This window comes from Lagenorhynchus albirostris, chromosome 10 (genome assembly GCF_949774975.1).
Source record: "Lagenorhynchus albirostris chromosome 10, mLagAlb1.1, whole genome shotgun sequence".
Taxonomy (NCBI): domain Eukaryota; kingdom Metazoa; phylum Chordata; class Mammalia; order Artiodactyla; family Delphinidae; genus Lagenorhynchus; species Lagenorhynchus albirostris.
Window position 1 is genome coordinate 90,392,380 of NC_083104.1, and position 18,347 is coordinate 90,410,726.

Here is an 18,347-nt window from a genome sequence, read left to right on the forward strand (position 1 = left end):
TAGGGACAGGTAAACGCTCACTAGCTTATTTAGAGAAAACCTCTAGAAGACCCTGATTTAGCTAGTTTGGACCCAAAACATGAAGGTACAAGAAAAAGCATTCAGAGTAGCTGGCCACTTGGGTGGTCAGAAGGAGAGACCAGCTTATGTTCATCCTGCCACCACGTACATTGGAAATTACTTAATATTCTCTTCTGGGCTTCCATGTAATGAGTGACTTAGGCTTTTCAGTAAGAAATATGCCTCAGTCTCAAGCTCAGAAATGTCAACTATACATAAAAACACTCAAATCCATTATTTGTAGGAGAAAACAAAATTTCTCCTTTTACTAAAAACCAACAAAAAGAATGCTTTTTTCTAATTCCAGCATTATGCAGAAATACCTATCCACCAGAATTTAAATGATAAATGCTCCTATTGAATACTGTTAATCTTTTTAGTGTCATAGCCTCCTAAAAACTATGGAAACCTCTTTCCAGAAAAATATATATGCAACACAATTTTACACACACTTTCAGTACTGACAGACTTCCTGAGGACATCCCAGGGACCCTCTTGGGCTCTATACTTCCTAGATAAAAGATTACTGTATTAAATCTATTAAACAGAAGAACAAAACCATTTGCCAAATGATAGTTTACCACTATAGGTCTGTCATTACTTCTAATTTATGACAGTCATAGCCAATTTACCATTCCTACAAGGACCTCCAGCTCACCAATCAAAAATTACTGCCTATCTAATATCATCCACTGTGAGAACACCAGGAATAGCTGATCATTTAATTCATTCATCTAAATATGAACAGACTACTAAGAAACATCAAACATTTGAGAGAAGTCTGCAGCACAAAAGAAGTAAACCATGGCAAACTTTTTTAAAAGTACAGTTCTGACTAGTATCCTTAGAGAGATTAGAATAGATATTACACCTACAACAGGATGTTCTGCAAAAGGAGAATATGAACATTAAAAATAATTACTGGAGATTAAAAATATGATTGCTAAGATACACAATAAAATAGAACGGTTGAAAGGTACCAGTAAAGGAAGTCTTCCATAAAGGAGAACAAAAAGATGGAAAACATGAGAGGGAAGGTGAAACATGCAGGATTAAAACAGAGGATTTAATATATAATAGGAGTTTAATAAGAGAAAATGGAGGCAAAGAAATAATAGAAGGAAATTTCCTAGGGCTTAAGAAGAAAACATGTGTTCACATTGAAAAGATTTACCAACAAAGAAGGAGGAAGGAAAAGGACTCATAACTCTAAACATTACTGTGAAAGTTAAGAACAGCGAAAGATAAATCCCCTACAGGCTAACTAAGATATGGAATTAATATCTTTAGAATTCTGAGGGAAAAGCATTTACAATCTAAAATTCAATACTCAGCCAAACTCTCTATTGTGAAGGAAGACTAAAAAAATTTCAGACAAGGAAGGACTAAGAAAGTTTGCCTCCCACGCATTTTAGTTGAAGATTTACTCCAGCAAAACAAGGGGATTAACCAAGAAAAAGAAGACAAGAGACCCAGGAAATAGTAGATCAGAACCAGGAATAAGAAAAGATGTCTCAGCATGACAGCTATGGAGCTGGCCTAAAAGTATACGTTGAGGCAGGAAGAAGTGGTGATCTGGGAGGGAAGTCACTGAGGGAAGAGTACACACCATAGAATAGACAGGATTTGAGAAGAGGAAGTACCTGAATATACGATAAAATTCACAAGTGCAATAAAAAAACATACAAAATATACTCAGGGAAAAGCAGAAAGTTATATAACAAAGTCATGTACCAATAGAAAGGAAATTAACCAGTTAAAACAGTACCTTGATGGATTCTGTAACAAAGAACAGAGTAAGTCTCAAGTAAAATACAGAATGCTTAAGACTCTTAAAAGTGATAATGATCTAATGATAGATACATGTTTCTTTTTATCAATTAGAGAAAAAAAAGGCAATCAGAAACTCCAGGATAAACAAAAACCAAACAAAAATGGTATGGAAAATGTAGCATTTTTAACAATTAGTGAAGTATAAGAAAGAACAATCCATTTGAGCATTCTCCTTTAAGTGGCTCTTTTATTAAGGAAATATAATCATACCACACAGCTTGACTCTAAAAGAAAACAAGTATTTATAAAAATGAAAATATTTACAAGGTTTCAATTTTTAGAATCAATCTCTTGAAAGTGTAACATAAAAGACAAAATAAAAAATAAATATCTGTCTTGAAATGTATTGATAACAATAAAAATAACAGTAACGACAAATATTTAATGAGAATTTACTATGTATCAGATACTGAACTTAGAATCAGCCTCTATTCCTATTTTATAGGTAGAAAAAGTAAGGCATGGTGAGGCTGTATAACTTGCCCAAGGTCATGCAGATAGTAATGTGTGGGTCAAACCTCCAGATAGCCTGGCTTTAGAAGCAGAGGTCTTGCCACTATACTATACTTTCTCCTTTGTTTTTACTAAAAACGTTAAAAGTACAACTGATAGATTTTACAAATTAAAATTGGGAGAGGGTGAGGAGAAAAGGAGGAAGGAGGGATTAAGGATGTTAATAGCCTTTTTTACAAAGTAGGGAGTCAAGATACAGTCTAGTGGATGGAAAGGGAAATGGAGGTTTTAATTCTTAAGCTTGGAAAGGTAACCAAGAAAGGAATTAAAAGTAATGATGGGGCTTCCCTGGTGGCGCAGTGGTTGGGAGTCCGCCTGCCGATGCAGGGGATGCGGGTTCGTGGCCCAGTCCGGGAAGATCCCACATGCTGTGGAGCGGCTGGACCCGTGAGCCGTGGCCGCTCAGCCTGCGAGTCCGGAGGCTGTGCTCCGCAACGGGAGAGGCCACAACAGTGAGAGGCCCGCGTACCGCAAAAAAAAAAAAAAAAAAAAAAAAAAGTAATGATGTAACAATATTGGGAGGAGGTAGGAAGGATAGGAGGGAGTTTGTATAAGTGAGCTAAATCCTCATAACTAGTAGCAAGAAATCAATTCATATTGTGGTTATATTAAAAGGAACTTCCCAAACAAGAATTTGTGGTGTATACATACTATTTAGACTTACAGAGGCATCACTAGATGAACACAAAACCAAACTGATTAAAGGTTGCCTGGAGAGTGGACTAAAGATGGAAAGAAGAGGTCAGAGGCTCTGTTGTTATTACGCTATTATATTTTTAAATTTGATGTTAATATATGCTAACATGTATTAAAATATGAATTTTATTTTGACTTAAATAAAATAGTTTTAAAAACACATAAGCAAAAACCACCAGAAATACAAGGGAATTGATAAAAATGAGAGCATGGGGGGAGAGGGAAACGAATACCTTCCTCTCATGTAGATAAAGTAGACTAATAGCAAACAAAGATAAAATGGAATTGTATAGCAGTATTAATAAGCAAGAGTTGATATTTATATATCAGACTTTGTACCCTTCAGAAGAAGATGGTGACATAGGAGGCTCCTGAACCGACTTCCTTTCACAGACACAGCAAATATACAACTACACACAGAGCAATTCCCTCTGAAAGAAATCTAGAAATGAGCGGATCAACTCCTACACACCAGGCAAACAAGAAAACACCCACACGGAAGTGGGTAGGAAAGGCTGAGATATATTCTTACCGTAAACCCCACCCCTGGCACAGTGACATACAATTGAGGAGGAATGCACAACTCCCAGCTTCTCTCTGAGGAATCAGAGTTTGGAACAAACATCTAGCACACCTCAACTTTTAGGACTAGGACTTCCACCTGAAGGATGACACCCAAAATACCCAGCTCTGAGAGCCAGTGAGGTTTGTGTCCACAAGACCCACAAGACTATAGCAAACAAAGAAATAGTTGTTTTGGCTTTTGTTTTTGGCTGCGCCATGCGGCATGTGGGATCTTAGTTCCCCAACCACAGATTGGACCTGCACCCCCTGCATTGGAAGCACAGAGTCTTAACCACTGGACCACCAGGGAAGTCCCCAAAGAAATGGTTCTTAAGTGGCATTTATTAAAATATTTTGGATGCTATCAAAGTTGTATTGAAAGGAAAAATCATAGCTTTAAATGCTTTTATAGCTAAACAAGAAAGAACGAAAATAAGCAAAGCATTTAACCCAAGAAGTAAATAAAGACAATTTAAAAATTAAGTAGAGAAAATATATTTAAAATAAATTAATGAATTAGAAAGCAAAATAAAATTAATAAATCCAATAACTCTTTGTTTGAAAAAACTAAGAAAAAGAAAACAAATATCTGGCTATTAAGAAAAAGCAAACAAAGAAAGAAAAACCCCAAAAAACAAAAACAAACAAACAAAAAGAAACAACTGAGAGGAAGCCAGATAAAAACATCACTCTGAGAATCAGAGATTGTTTTTAATTATAAAAGATTTCTTTATATCACTCAATTCTTCACCCTCTCAATACAACAAAACTATTAACAATTGATTTACATATACCAATGTCTATGGAAGAACTTAGGAAAACTGTCCAAGCATTCCTCCAAGTTTTACTCTTCCTTCCCGAACCTCAGTTGATCAGCACGCAAGAACTATGGGGGGGATTGCTGAGCCTGCGCTCTAGAGCCCGCGAGCCACAACTACTGAGCTCACGTGCCACAACTACTGAAGCCCACGCGCCTAGAGCCGGTGCTCCACAACAAGAGAAGCCACTGCAATGAGAAGTCCGTGCACCGCAGCGAAGAGTAGACCCCACTAGCTGCAACTAGAGAAAGCCCGTGCGCAGCAACGAAGACCCAATGCAGCCAAAAATAAATTTTAAAAATTATTAAAAAAAAAAAAAGAACTGTGGGGAGTGGGGGTGGGTGGCGGAGGCTGAGCTCTCCTGCTATTCGTTATAGGGATGGCCATGTTGGTCGCTGATCATTATATGCAGCTGTTCCTTTTTTTCCTCCTGAAATAATGGGTATTGATTAACAAACCGCCAAACTGGCCAAATTTCAGTGTTCTTCCCCTCTCCTCCCTGGCATCTGTGTTCAGCTGTAGTAAGCAGAGCTCCAACAGCTACTGTGTCCGAGGTACAGAGAGCAAAAGGTTTCCATGGGCAAAGGGCAAAAGAATATTCTAATGAGAACAGGTTAATCATCCTTTGTAAAATAGAATCACTGAACTAAGTGATATTGCTAAAAGCTTTAGTCCTTCACATACAATAAATACTAAAGTATATAACATAAGATTACATCAGCTTATCTTATTATCAGACAGAGTGGCAGCTAAGAAAGGGGAAAGACACACCTCACTGCACTTTCAAAGGGAATTCCTTTCCAAGTAAATGAAAACAACATGGTCAATTAACTTCCTCAAAGGACTTTCAGAACCCAGCTCCGTTTCCGGTCTTTGTCAAGCTGGTTGTGTACTTTGTGTTCCCAGCTTTCCCTAAAAAAGGAGAAGGTAGTTTGGTTGAAAGCATTTCTTAAACCCTAATGAATTCATTAATGTAAGAAACTCTCCTGTGCTCTCTACTTTCTTATGAATTACCTAAAGTTATTACCTAAAACCAAGTAGAAACATATCCCCCATACAATTTTTCTATGTTTGGTCTGGCTCTTTCATCATGCCCTATGAGGAATTATTATTTATTCTCCGTTTTGTTCCAAAAACGATTTAAGGGAAAATCCTATGAGTAAGCCTCACATTAATAAAACCTTTTCTAAACTGGCTCTAGGTAAAAACTGATAGCAATTGTACGGAGGCTTGAAGATTCAATGTAGTGATGATGTTCAACTAAGAAAATGATATTGTAATACTTTTTAAAAGCACTTATTCTGTAGGTGATATAACCACCAAAATGCTACCGATATATATATATATATATATATATATATATGAAACTACCATATATGTGTGTGTATAAACATCTTTCTCATTTGCTTTTTTTCCTTTCTCTGGACCAGGTCTTCATTAAGTGATACCTCTAGACTAGTGCAGGGTCCCCCTAACTAGTCATGCTACTTCCAGCTTTCCCCCTTGCAATTCAACCAGCACAGTGCTGTCAGATTAACCTGCTAAAGTGTACCTTTGCATGTGTCACCCTTCAAGCTCAGAACTGTTACTCAGCTCCCCGATGTAATAAGAACCCACCAACTCCTGAGTCTGGCACCCAAGAGTCTCTTTTTCCTCGTCATTTTCTGGCTCTCCTCTGTTCTACAAGTGCTTTGTTTCGGCTTAATTAGGCTAGTTATCAATCCTCAAGCCACCTTGCTCTCATCATGCCCCCTCTCCGTAATGCCCTTGTCTCCTTCTTTGCAATCACAATCCTAACAACCTTTCAAAGCCCTGATCCAGTACTGTCCCTGTAAAGCTCTAACCAAAAAGTTTCAGCAATATCTATCCGCCTCCACCTGCTCCCAACACATAGCTCAGCCACTCACCTGTCATCTATCAGGCATGACCTGATACGGTTATTCATCTTTCTATAGCCCGATGTGTTCCTTCTCCTCAAGCAGACTGAGTCACTTTAGGCAACTAATCGCCACACATTTGTTTGTACAAAGACGGAACTGAAAACATGCTTCATAATGAGAATGGTAACCTAATAGACTTGCCTTCTTCAGTGTGTTCAACTACAGATGGGCCATGTCCTGGAGGAAACAAGGCAAAGGTGAAGCATCTTTAAGAAGTGAATTTTACTTAGGTAATTTACAATGTTATCTTTAAAATGAAATCAAAATAATATGGAGCAGATTCTAATTTTAGATGAATGTTAAAGACAAAATTAAAAAATAAACAGGTGATGTCAAAAAGTTTCTAGTCCTCAGCAGTTCACTTTGGGCAATGCTTTCAGGTCATTCTCTTCCTTCCAAGGGTGAGTTCGTGTTCTTATATCAGTTGAGGATGTTTATGTGGAAACATTCGAGAAATACCCTGTAGATTATGAATGAGCACTAAGGAAGGAATACAGTCATTTCCCTTTTTTTCCCCATTTTTATTTTAAGATGCAACCAACACACATTTTGTTTTCATTAAAATGGGTAATAGAAATTAAACCTGAAGATTTGTTTAAGTCTTTATTTTACTTGCTTGGTTATGATATATTTGTGACATCAGATTTAAATATTAGAAATGAGTTTTAGTGTGACCATTCTTAAAATTAAATCTCAAATGTTTACAAGTCAAAATTTTAAAGCATTTTTTGAATATTGATTTAGCTTTTGCTTTTCAGTTTACTGTTTTTGAAATCCAGAAGTAATTTTGTGTTCTACTTTTGAGAATAAAATTTATTAAGTCTGAATAAAAATTTCTTTGTTCCTAAGTAGATGTGCCCATCCATCCACCTATCTACTACACACACACACACACACACACACACACACACACACACGATATATAGATAGGTAAATATACTATCATATATACTATCCTATAACCCATCCATTAACACATGTACATACATGCCGTAAATTTAATTCAATTCACAGAACATGCCATGTGTATAGGAAACAGAGATAAATTAATCAATACCAAGCAACTGAATGTTAAAAAGACTCCTCAGACTGACGCACTCAGAATAAATAGTCCATTGTGTGTTTAAAATAAGGATACTGAGGTTCTGATGTTTTTAATATAAGTACTAGAGGAAACACATCCCTGAAAATTCCCCAAACAACTTTTGTTGTAAGTCTTTTCAGCCATCAAGAGCTGTAAACAAACCAAGTTCAACCATTGTTCTTTGAATTTGCTTATTTTAAATAAACTTGTACTATATTTCACATGCTTCTGGAATTATCTATAATTTTATGCCTGGAAGCTTCTTCCGGTAATTACCAGTTCCTTGTCTAATAAGGAGAATTTCCCTTTTGTGTACTATTCTCATGGATATGAGGCTCACAATGGGTGCTAGTAATCTTTTCCATCTTACACAAAAGGTTAGATTTGAAGTGGACTTAGAAAATAATCACTTCCAATTTTCAAGATGAGGAAACTGAGGCCAAGATAAATTGTAAATTGTCCAAAGCCAAAAGGAACTAGTAGAGGTCTCACATCTCCCTCTAGTCTTCCATTTCTAGTCAGAAAAGTGGCCGTTCTACTTTAAAACATCTAAAGTGTCTGGTCAGGGTCTGTATTCCTGCACTGGGGCAGGAAAATGGAAGAGGTGATGACCTTGACTTTCAGTACAGGTCCTTCAACAACAGGCAGCAACTGGCTAACTGAAATCCAGTGCTTTATTGGTCTGACCTGGGTGGAAACACCATCCTGTACTTTAAGTCAACTCTTGAAAGGAGTTGTCCTTCCTGAATCCAACACAAGATTCAGTCCAATCCTGAATCTTCTGAAGGTTTGTTCAGAAAGATGAGATCAGGTTTTCTTCTAAGCCCATGTGGAAAAATCTGTCTCACGTAAAGACCAAGGACACCTCTCAAGGACGCCAGCCAGAAGCAGAGTTACTGTTAAAACCTTGGCCATGCTAGGCCTAACTGAAAATTCAGATCAACAGTTCCCTTGTAGGAAGGTAGATATTGCTTTTAACTCTCCCCTGAGTTTGTGATTTCTTCTAGTTGATACTATCACGTCTGCAAACTGCTTGGCTTCAAGGGGCAGGGAAACAGAACGGTAAAAAGTTAAATTTCCTATTGAAAATGACAAACATGTTCCCATTGGCCACTCTATAATTTAAAATTATGGAAGTCAGAAAGATGCAGCCAAAGAGGATGTCAAAGAGATCTGAATTATAAGAAGGACTCGACGTGGCTTGAAGATGGAGGGCACCGCACAGAAGGCATGAGAACGAACTGAATTCTGCCAACAACCAGTGAGCTTGGAAGAGAACCCCGAGCCCCAAATTAAAACACACTTGGGCCAACACCTTGATCTTCAGCCCAGTGAGAGTCTGAGCTGAGAACCCGACTACATCATGCCAAACTTCCGATGTACAGAAACTGAGATTAATGAATGTGTTGTTTTAAGCCACTATTTTAAAAATTAAAATAATGCTAAGAGGCCCTAGGCTGGCTCATGCAAGATGTGGGTTCAAATTCTAGCTTTGCCACCAACCCACTTTATGAACTTGGGCCACGTCACCTAGCCCCTGAGTCTCAGCTCCCATCTGTAAATTGGGGGAGGGGCATATTAATAGCTACTTCCCAGAATAGTATGAAGAGCCAATGGAAATGTGATTCAAAGTACTTTGCACACCATAAGAAATCTTGTAAATGCAAGTTTTTACCATAAACCTCCCCCAAGAAAAACTTCTTGTGCTTTTATGAACGCATTTCTTTCTCCACATATCCTCCATTTTAATGGAGCATAAAATTAGCTACATGCTTGTGAAATATTTGTGAAAAAGTGACATGAAGGAATATATATATATATATTTTTTTTTTTTTTTGGCGGTATGCGGGCCTCTCACTGTTGTGGCCTCTCCCGTTGCGCAGCACAGGCTCCGGACGCGCAGGCTCAGCGGCCATGGCTCACGGGCCCAGCTGCTCTGCGGCATGTGGGATCTTCCCAGACCGGGGCACGAACCCGTGTCTCCTGCATCAGCAGGTGGACTCTCAACCACTGCGCCACCAGGGAAGCCCAGGAATATTTTAAATCTAAAAAGACAACATATTTACTGAGGAGGTCATTCCTACCTCACACACATTCACAAGCTTGAAATATATTTTGGGGACCCCCCCTTAGTTCTCTTTTCTCCTTTGGAAAGAATGTCTGACTACAAACTCATCACCCACACTCACAGCCACAGCACACACAGTACAATGGCTCCCTCTCCTCTCCCCTCCTAACAAAGAACACTTAGAAGCACTTTGACATTCGTGATCTCATCCTATCCTCCTAAGCCTGAGTTAAAATAGACAAAATGACACTATGTGATAAATGGCTGGCCCCAAACCACAGCACCAGTCAAGAGCAAAGCCAGGCCTGGAACTGAAGCCACTTATTAAAGCTGGGTGTCTGTCCCCCAACCCCACACCACCTGGACTAGCAGAAGGCAGGGAGAACAGAGGACATCGCCTGCTGGTTCTGTGCCTGGGGTGTCTCAGATTTACCAACACTCTCCCAACTTTGTTCACGTACCCTTGTGGTGCCAAAGTCCAAGGGCCAGGCTGGAATTTGGGACACACCATGCAGGGCAGTGTGTGGATTTCTGGACTTGTTTGCTTTTAGTGAAACAAACTGGCTTGACTTCAAAAAAATCCGTCCAGGGCTTCCCTGGTGGCACAGTGGTTGAGAGTCCGCTTGCCGATGCAGGGGACACAGGTTCGTGCCCCGGTCCGGGAAGATCCCACATGCCGCGGAGTGGCTGGGCCCATGAGCCATGGCCGCTGAGCCTGCGCGTCCTGAGCCTGTGCTCTGCAACGGGAGAGGCCACAACAGTGAGAGGCCCGCGTACCGCAAAAAAAAAAAAAAAAAAAAAAAAAAAAAGTTAAAAAAAAAAAATCAGCCCAGGCTGATGAATAATCAGATGTCTCACAACTCACCTCAAGAAAATCTTCATGTTTATTTTATCTAAATATGTTCAATAGCATTAATGTCAACCACCCATCCACTCCCTCCAAAAGAAAATATACCCCCTCAAATCACGCCAGGTCAGTAAGGAACCACAAGATAAAATGGCTAACATTAGACTTAATCTGCTTCTCATCAAAAGCCTGAATCCTAGTTATAACACACAGAAAAAGGAAAGCTGATAAAACTGAAAGACAAAGTTTATGCAGAAAATGGAATTCAAAGCACGTCTTTATACAGATCAGAAATTCATTAATTTCATTATTTAGAGCCTCTTTTCTTGCTTTTGAAACTGCCAATCGACTGATTTATTTAATTCTAGGCCACAAATACACTTTAGAGTACAAGTTAGTAATGTTAATAGGGAAGAATCTGGATCTGAGTTAATCACGTTGAGTCTTGATTGTAAACATTAAAAGGAACTGATGACAATGTACCTCGTATTTGTGGGGAAGAGGTAAACACTTTGGCTTTTGGAGTAAGTACATGGACACAGCTGTAATTCTAGTTCCAATAGCAAATCAGATACACACCCCTGCATTACTTCTCTAAGGAATCACCATCTGTCTCCTGTCTCCTGCCCTTCTCTAGATGAACCCCAGGGAGTGATTGGGGTCGATCTCAGGGGGTGGCCCTTTGCCCTAGGCATGTTGTCAGACACACCAAAATACAGACTCTAAGTGATTATTTGAAATAACACATTCTTTTATACATACCTCCATTGATGCAGGCAATTGGAAGAGGAGGACATTTTCTTGGAACTCACAGACCTGAGAGTAAAGGCAAACTCAGAATTACTAGCTGGTATTTTTTTTTTTTTTTTGGCCACGCTGCTTGTAGGATCTCAGTTCCCCGACCAGGTTAAGATTAAACCCGGGCCACAGCAGTAAAAAGCCCAGAATCCTAACCACTAGACCACCAGGGAACTCCTGTGGCATTCTTTTTCTATCTGTCACTTATAAATAGTATGACCCCTGGCAGGACATGTACACAAAACTATTGCTTTCTCTATGAAGTAGATCCAATATCTGCCCCACTTATTTCATAATATTGTTCTCAAAAGTTCTTTAAAAAGCATACACAAAAATATATAAATAAAACATACTATAGTTACTCTTAAATTATTCAAAGAAATTCATTTCTTTCTCATAATGTAGAGCTGGATACTATCTTTAGGGTCCAAAAAATACCTAGATTTATTATCTAACAAATGAAAATAATTGAATTACAGGAAAACCTAATTATAATTCTCCACCAAACTCACTAGATTCATAATTTACATTGCAATGAGTTTGCTGGTTAGGGGATTAATTAAAATCACTGCTGTATAAAATGGTTCATTCAATAATTCTTTGGAAATGCAAATTCAAGTTCAGCAAATAATAAGCACTTTAAAAATGAAATAATGTTGACATTCTAGGAGACGATTAAGCAAATTAAGAAACGGTAACCCAAAAATGTTTTTAAATGATCTTATTTCCTCCAAACTGAATGCTTAGAAAATAAAATTTGAATTATAAGTCAGTTGTAAACCTTTGTGCTCAGGTATCATATTAGAAGCAAGTAACATTCAGCAAAAAGGCATCAACACCAGTATAGGAATGTGAGTTTCCAGTTTTGCAGAGACACAAGTCCTAGTTGTTAAGCAACTTCTGGCACTCAAGTTCAGGCGAGTCCTGCCTTGAATACTAATCAAATGGAAATGACCTGAAGTTAACCCTCTACCTGTAAATCCTTTCTTTAAAAATCATAACAAGGAAACACATTCCTCTACCATACTTTTGGGAGGTTAGAACTGACCTTAGAGCACACGGAGCCCAACACGTATTTTATAGAACTGATAGCTCTGATGCCTGGCATTTTTTATTAGGATGATCAAAGACCTAAATTATTGGTTATTTTTCTGGATAATGATCAATGCCTGTGCATTGGCAGAGTGAAGTATCACACACACAACAGAAAGTCTGCAACAAGTGAAGGCATCACACTTGACCCTATTTCTTTTTTTTTTTTTAAAGATGTTGGGGGTTGGAGTTTATTAATTAATTTATTTTTGCTGTGTTGGGTCTTTGTTTCTGTGCAAGGGCTTTCTCTAGTTGTGGCAAGCGGGGGCCACTCTTCATCGTGGTGCGCGGGCCTCTCACTATCGCGGCCTCTCTTGTGGCAGAGCACAGGCTCCAGACGCGCACAGGCTCAGTAGTTGTGGCTCACGGGCCTAGTTGCTCCACGGCAGGTGGGATCCTCCCAGACCAGTGCTCGTCGAACACGTGTTCCCTGCATAGGCAGATTCTCAACCACTGCGCCACCAGGGAAGCCCGCTCCTATTTCTTTTAAGAAACAAGGTAGCAAGAGTTACTTCCATATATGGTATTGCAGATTAGGTTACTTTTTTGTCAGTTCCGAACTTAAGATTTAATAATGACTTGGTTGGCTCCTGGATGATAAAATTGAACGTGTCTAAAACAATGCAGCATAACAAAAAATAACACACTTGATTTCCTGCTCCACATTTATTGGGGCCAGAGAGACTAAAACAGCTATTTTCCTCTCAAATACTTGGAAAAATATAATACTACAGCAATTTCTTAAATACATAACACAACTTCCTGGATGATGAATCAACATGAGATGTAACAGCCTATAGATATCAACCGTAACAGCTTTATAAAATGTCATTCATCAAAGGCATTCTGAAACTATCTTGAAAGCTACACATATACACGTATTCTATATACATAAAGGCATCTGTTCATGAACAGAAAGTCTTTTAGAAGCACTGCATAGGGAAGGCTAAATTAATACATATCTAGATTCTGTATAATTTTTTTTTTTTTTTGCGGTACGCGGGCCTCTCACTGTTGTGGCCTCTCCCGTTGCGGAGCACAGGCTCCGGACGCGCAGGCTCAGTGGCCATGGCTCACGGTCCCAGCCGCTCCGCGGCATGTGGGATCTTCCCGGATCGGGGCACAAACCCGTGCCCCCTGCATCGGCAGGCGGACTGTCAACCACTGCGCCACCAGGGAAGCCCTAGATTCCCTATAATTTTTAAGAGACAATTGGGGTTCTAAGAAACGGTGATTTACATTCAAATAAACATGTAGATTTTCAAACCTGAATAGGTGAGATTTTTGTGATGCCAGCGACAAGAAAATTCACACTGTGAATTGTTGGTTTTTCAAAGGCCTCTTTCAAACTAGGGATTTCAAGTCGGGAGCAAACATCCATGGCATGAACAAATAGGATCCCTAAGATTCTAAAACTTGGTTCCAAGTGGTTTTCCTCTTCACCTCCCTGCCTAATAACAATGGAAAAAATCCCTAGAAGGGGCAACAGCTAAACGTTATGGAATTACATCCAATAGCTTTTCTGGATGGTGAGTTATCCCATCCAGATTACAACGTGGCGAAGGATTTGTTTAATTTTTATTTCAAATGGACTACACTACTTCAAACAAAACGATCTTCTGCCACAACATCCAAAGATAATTAGATAGACCCATATTTCTTCCTAGGACGGACAGAGAATCACTAGGGAAGGACAGAGCTGACAAACAGAGGAAGGCGACAAGGGTAAACCCTTTCTCTGGCCAGTTATACAAAATGAAAACATCAGTCTCTGTTATCAAAGTTGCCAGCTTTCCCCATTATAAACACAATCTCTAGACTGGCTTGCATCTCACCCTTTGATGCACTGGAGATATAAATGGGTTTTAACCAACCAACCTGTTCCTGTTGATTCCAACAATCTCACACAGGCCAAATAGTTGAGCGCTTTAAGGAAGAAATCACCAGTTTTCAGGCACTTTTCAACATTTAAAAACTTAAATCCAGTTATTTTAAGCTATTCTCTACTTCAGTTCTTTTTTTAAATTATTTTATGTTATATATATTTTTTGGCTGTACTGCATGGCTTGCGGGATCTTAGTTCCCTGACTAGGGATCGAACCCGTGTTCCCTGCAGTGGAAACACGGAGTCTTAACCACTGGACCACCAGGGAAGTCCCTCTAAATCCAGTTATTTTAAATCTATTTGACAAACACTTCCCACTCCCCACAAAAAAAGTAAGCTAATTCTTTTATAGCATCTCTGTGAGAAGGCATAGTCCTTCAGTTTGTCAAGGAAATAATAGCATAGATGCTTTCTTCCACTTTTACTCCAAATTCAGGAGCTCTGCCTCAGATAACATAGAATTTTAGGTTACTTGAAATCAGCCCCTGTTTAAAGATTCTTTGTGGAACCCAGCTTGAAGACTGTATTAATGTGGGGGAGTACATTGCCATGACTGACATTCTTGGTACAAAAATTCAATTTCAGTTGAGTTCCTGTGATCCCCTGAGCAGTTATAAATGCCCTGTACTATAATAAGGCAGTGTAAGAAAAAGCAAATTACTCAAATATATATCCATTTATATTTGTACTAATATGAAATACAGTGCTAGAAGAAGAGACTGATTTGTTTTCCTGAAGTGTTTAGAGTTTCAAAGGAAAATAAAGACACTTAATATTGAGAAATTCCTAATGAATAATTTAAAATATTTTGGGGTTGGTGGCCATTCAAAAGTTTTCCCAGAGTTCTCATCTATGTTCTATACCAACAGTAAATAAAAATGTACACAACCAATAGATGTACTATACATATATCAGATATCAATATGTACATGTGAATTAAAGTTTCTTAAATATATACATCCCCACTTAGAATACAATCCATTACATAGGCAAAGCATCGTTCTTTAATAACAGGTCCAGGATAGCAGCAATTTAATAGTCTAGTTACCCAGTTACCTCAGAAAATAGGTCCTGATAGGTCTTGACGTGGTACCCCTAGCTTCAAGGAGAGCCGTCCACTAACATTTAACATGGTTCTCACGAAGCATCAGGTTACTTTGCTAATGGCAACTATAGTAAAAGTTACTGTCTTTTCAAAACTCATTTATTCAAAATCTGACTAATAGAATAATGGGAAAAATAAGCCACAATGAGGTGATACGAACCCAAACTATTTAAGATACATAAAGCATTTACATTTTGTTTCTCAGATATCTTTTGTTGTTTTATCAGTGCCCTGTACATACAAAAAGTACTCTGACTGCCCTAACAGATGCTGAAAGAGCAAAACTTTGCTGCTGGGAAGAGAGCTGCTCTGAATTGTGTCTGAAAATACATAAACAACTTGATGATCAATTAGCGTTTTTACAAACTGGGATGGCACATTGTACTATTTTAAAAGAGTTATGTTTATGAGTCAAAACCTTTGGGGAACTTATGAACTTGTAACCAAAATTTACATATATAATATGCAAAAAACATTTAGGTTGATTTATAATGAACCATATTATAACCATCCCAGAAGAATGGCTTTTAAGTAAACATTTATTTTGTGTGTACTATTGGGTAAATCCATTCATGCCCAATGAATAGAAACTCTAGGTAGGCAGCAAGTTATACAGATTCTAGATATACTTATGGACTTTAATATTCACTCTCGGTGTGTACTTGCAGGTCCAATTCTAAATCTGTTGGGTGCATGAACAGAGAGCTCAAGAAAGGTCCCTGATACCTGTGGTGATGATTTTGAATCTCTGCCACTTTACCCATACTTCATATAAAACAATCCTGCAGACCACAGCTACTAGCTGTAAGAAAAGTTCATCACCCAGGGGAGAGATACTACATTAGACCAGATTGTTTTACCTGCTGCAGCCCTTTTCCTGGGAAGGGACAACTCCCTCTGCATAGCAATTTCTCCTGCTTGACACTGAGACCACACAGAGAAACCTATTGTGTTTCCGCCAAATTCCTGGGGAATCAGCACACCCGCTAACCGGCAGAGGCAGAACCGCCATATCAGCTCCTAAGATAAGCAGCTCTCTTATAATTCTTACAAGAATTACAATTCTTATAAGAATTTCCCCTTAAACAGTCTGATTCTTCCCCTCCTACAGGAGGTTTTCCTCGTGCTTCTCATGATGGTCAAATCAACACAACAGACTCTGGCTTCTCAGTTAACGTGTGTTGTCATAACTGGCAGCACATTTATTACACCAAGTGTTCATTCAGGCTCCTTGAATGTGGCTGGAAGTTGAACAGTCCAGTGGGATCCTTCAGACGATAGCATGACGGTGTGTTAGTTCCTCCCCATCAACCCCAAAGCTTTCCAACATGCTCCATAGACATGGCCTGGACTGTTGAACTCGGTTCTCTTTACACGGGAACATACGCACCAGCGCTTGGCCTTTTTGGATGCTGAAGGTGGGCAGGCAAGTTCAAAGTCTGGACACAGAGGCACTTCCAAAGTCTGGCAAGGAGGGGGAGGCGAGTTCACTAAGGGGGGCTTTATCACTGTGCTGTCTCGTATAACCCAGACATCTGTGGCACATGGATACGAACGGAGATCTTTAGGTTGTGGATGGGTCATGCTTTTTCTTCTTGCCCCGACAGGACTTGCAGATGCAACAGATTATACATGGGGAAGCCAGGAGCAGCAAGGGTGAAGTCACCAAGGCAATGATGCCCAACCCCACAAGAATCCCGACCACCTGGAAATGTAGAAGAAAAGCCTATTTCAGCAGTTCAATCTTCCTATGTGTACACTCTACCATCAGCTGTGGACTGTTTGTGTCCCCCCCCCAAAATTCATAGGTTGAAACCCTAATCCCCAGTATGATGATGTTTGGAAATGGGGGCCTTTGGTAGGTAATTAGGACATGAGGGTGGTGTCCTCATGATGGGATTAGTGCCCTTATAAAAAGAGACAGCAGAGAGCTTGCTTCTCTCTCCATTCTCTGCCATGTGAGGACACAGTGAGAAGATGGCCATCTGTAAACCATGAAGAGGGTCCTCACCAGAACCCAACCACACTGGCACCCTGATCTCAGACTTCCAATCTTCAGAACCGTGAGAAATAAATCTGTGGTTTGAGCTGCCCAGTCTAGGGTATTCTGTTATAGCAGCTTGAACTAAGACACCATCTCAGGCACATAAAGCAGTTACAATTATGGGACCTTCTAGCCAGTGCCCGGAAGGACAAACCAAATGCTAACTCAGGCTCTGGCGCAAAGCCCAGTGGGATCATGAATTGTTGGTGTTGGCTCTCTACCTGTTTCTTCAACAGTCTTAGAGGGATGTTAATAATGGTTACTAGGCTATGAACACTGACTCTCTCAAAAGGAACACGGAAATAAACAAACAAACAAACAAACAAATAAATACTATTAAAAATAAACCAGGACTCCCTTTGAACCTGCCACGTAAACACACAATGATATGTACAGAGGGATCTAAGCCCCAACAGGGGCTCATGGGATTTTATTTTATGTAATAAATTTATTTATTTTTGGCTGCGTTTGGTCTTCGTTGCTGCACATGGGCTCTCTCTAGTTGTATCAAGCGGGGGCTACTCTGCTTTGCGGTGCACGGGCTTCTCACTGCGGTGGCTTCTCTTGTTGCAGAGCACAGGCTCTAGGCGCACGGGCTTCAGTAGTTGTGGCTCACGGGCTCTAGAGCACAGGCTCAGTAGCTGTGGCACGCGTGCTTTGTTGCTCTGTGGCATGTGGGATCCTCCTGGACCAGGGCTTGAACCCATGTCCCCTGCATTGGCGGGCAGACAATGTGTGCCACCAGGGAAGTCCGGCTCATGGGATTTTAGAGCCCTGCCTTTCATAGCAAATATGCCTCAAAGGGCTTTGGGAAGGTCATTCTCTCCATTTTTTCAGGAAGAACGAGCATTCATCTTCATTCTGCTGGTCACTGTTAATTACTTGGCTGCTCTGTCGCCCTGCCCCTCCACCTCTCCTCTAGGAGACTGTGCTCATGAATTAACTTCAGGCCCCAGAAGTTCCCCAGAACCTCTCAGGCTGGGCTGGGTAAATAGGGAAT

The 18,347-nt window shown here is 39.7% G+C and overlaps 1 protein-coding gene across 10 annotated transcripts in view; it reads right to left on the reverse strand.

Moving 5' to 3' along the window:
- Nucleotides 1-18,347, reverse strand: part of RNF144B (ring finger protein 144B) — a 255,843-nt gene that overhangs the window by 150,605 nt on the left and 86,891 nt on the right. For 8 of the 10 annotated variants that reach the window (XR_009543046.1, XR_009543045.1, XR_009543043.1 and 5 more), the window contains exon 8: nucleotides 11,186-11,239. Coding sequence is in view for 6 of the 10 variants with exons in the window: in XM_060163605.1 (XP_060019588.1) it covers nucleotides 11,186-11,239 (54 nt within the window). In the remaining 4 variants the exon portion in view is untranslated. Of the gene's footprint in view, nucleotides 1-6,709; nucleotides 6,885-11,185; nucleotides 11,240-16,467; nucleotides 17,009-18,347 lie in introns of those variants that run through there. The other 2 variants (XM_060163610.1, XM_060163608.1) reach the window with 2 other exon arrangements.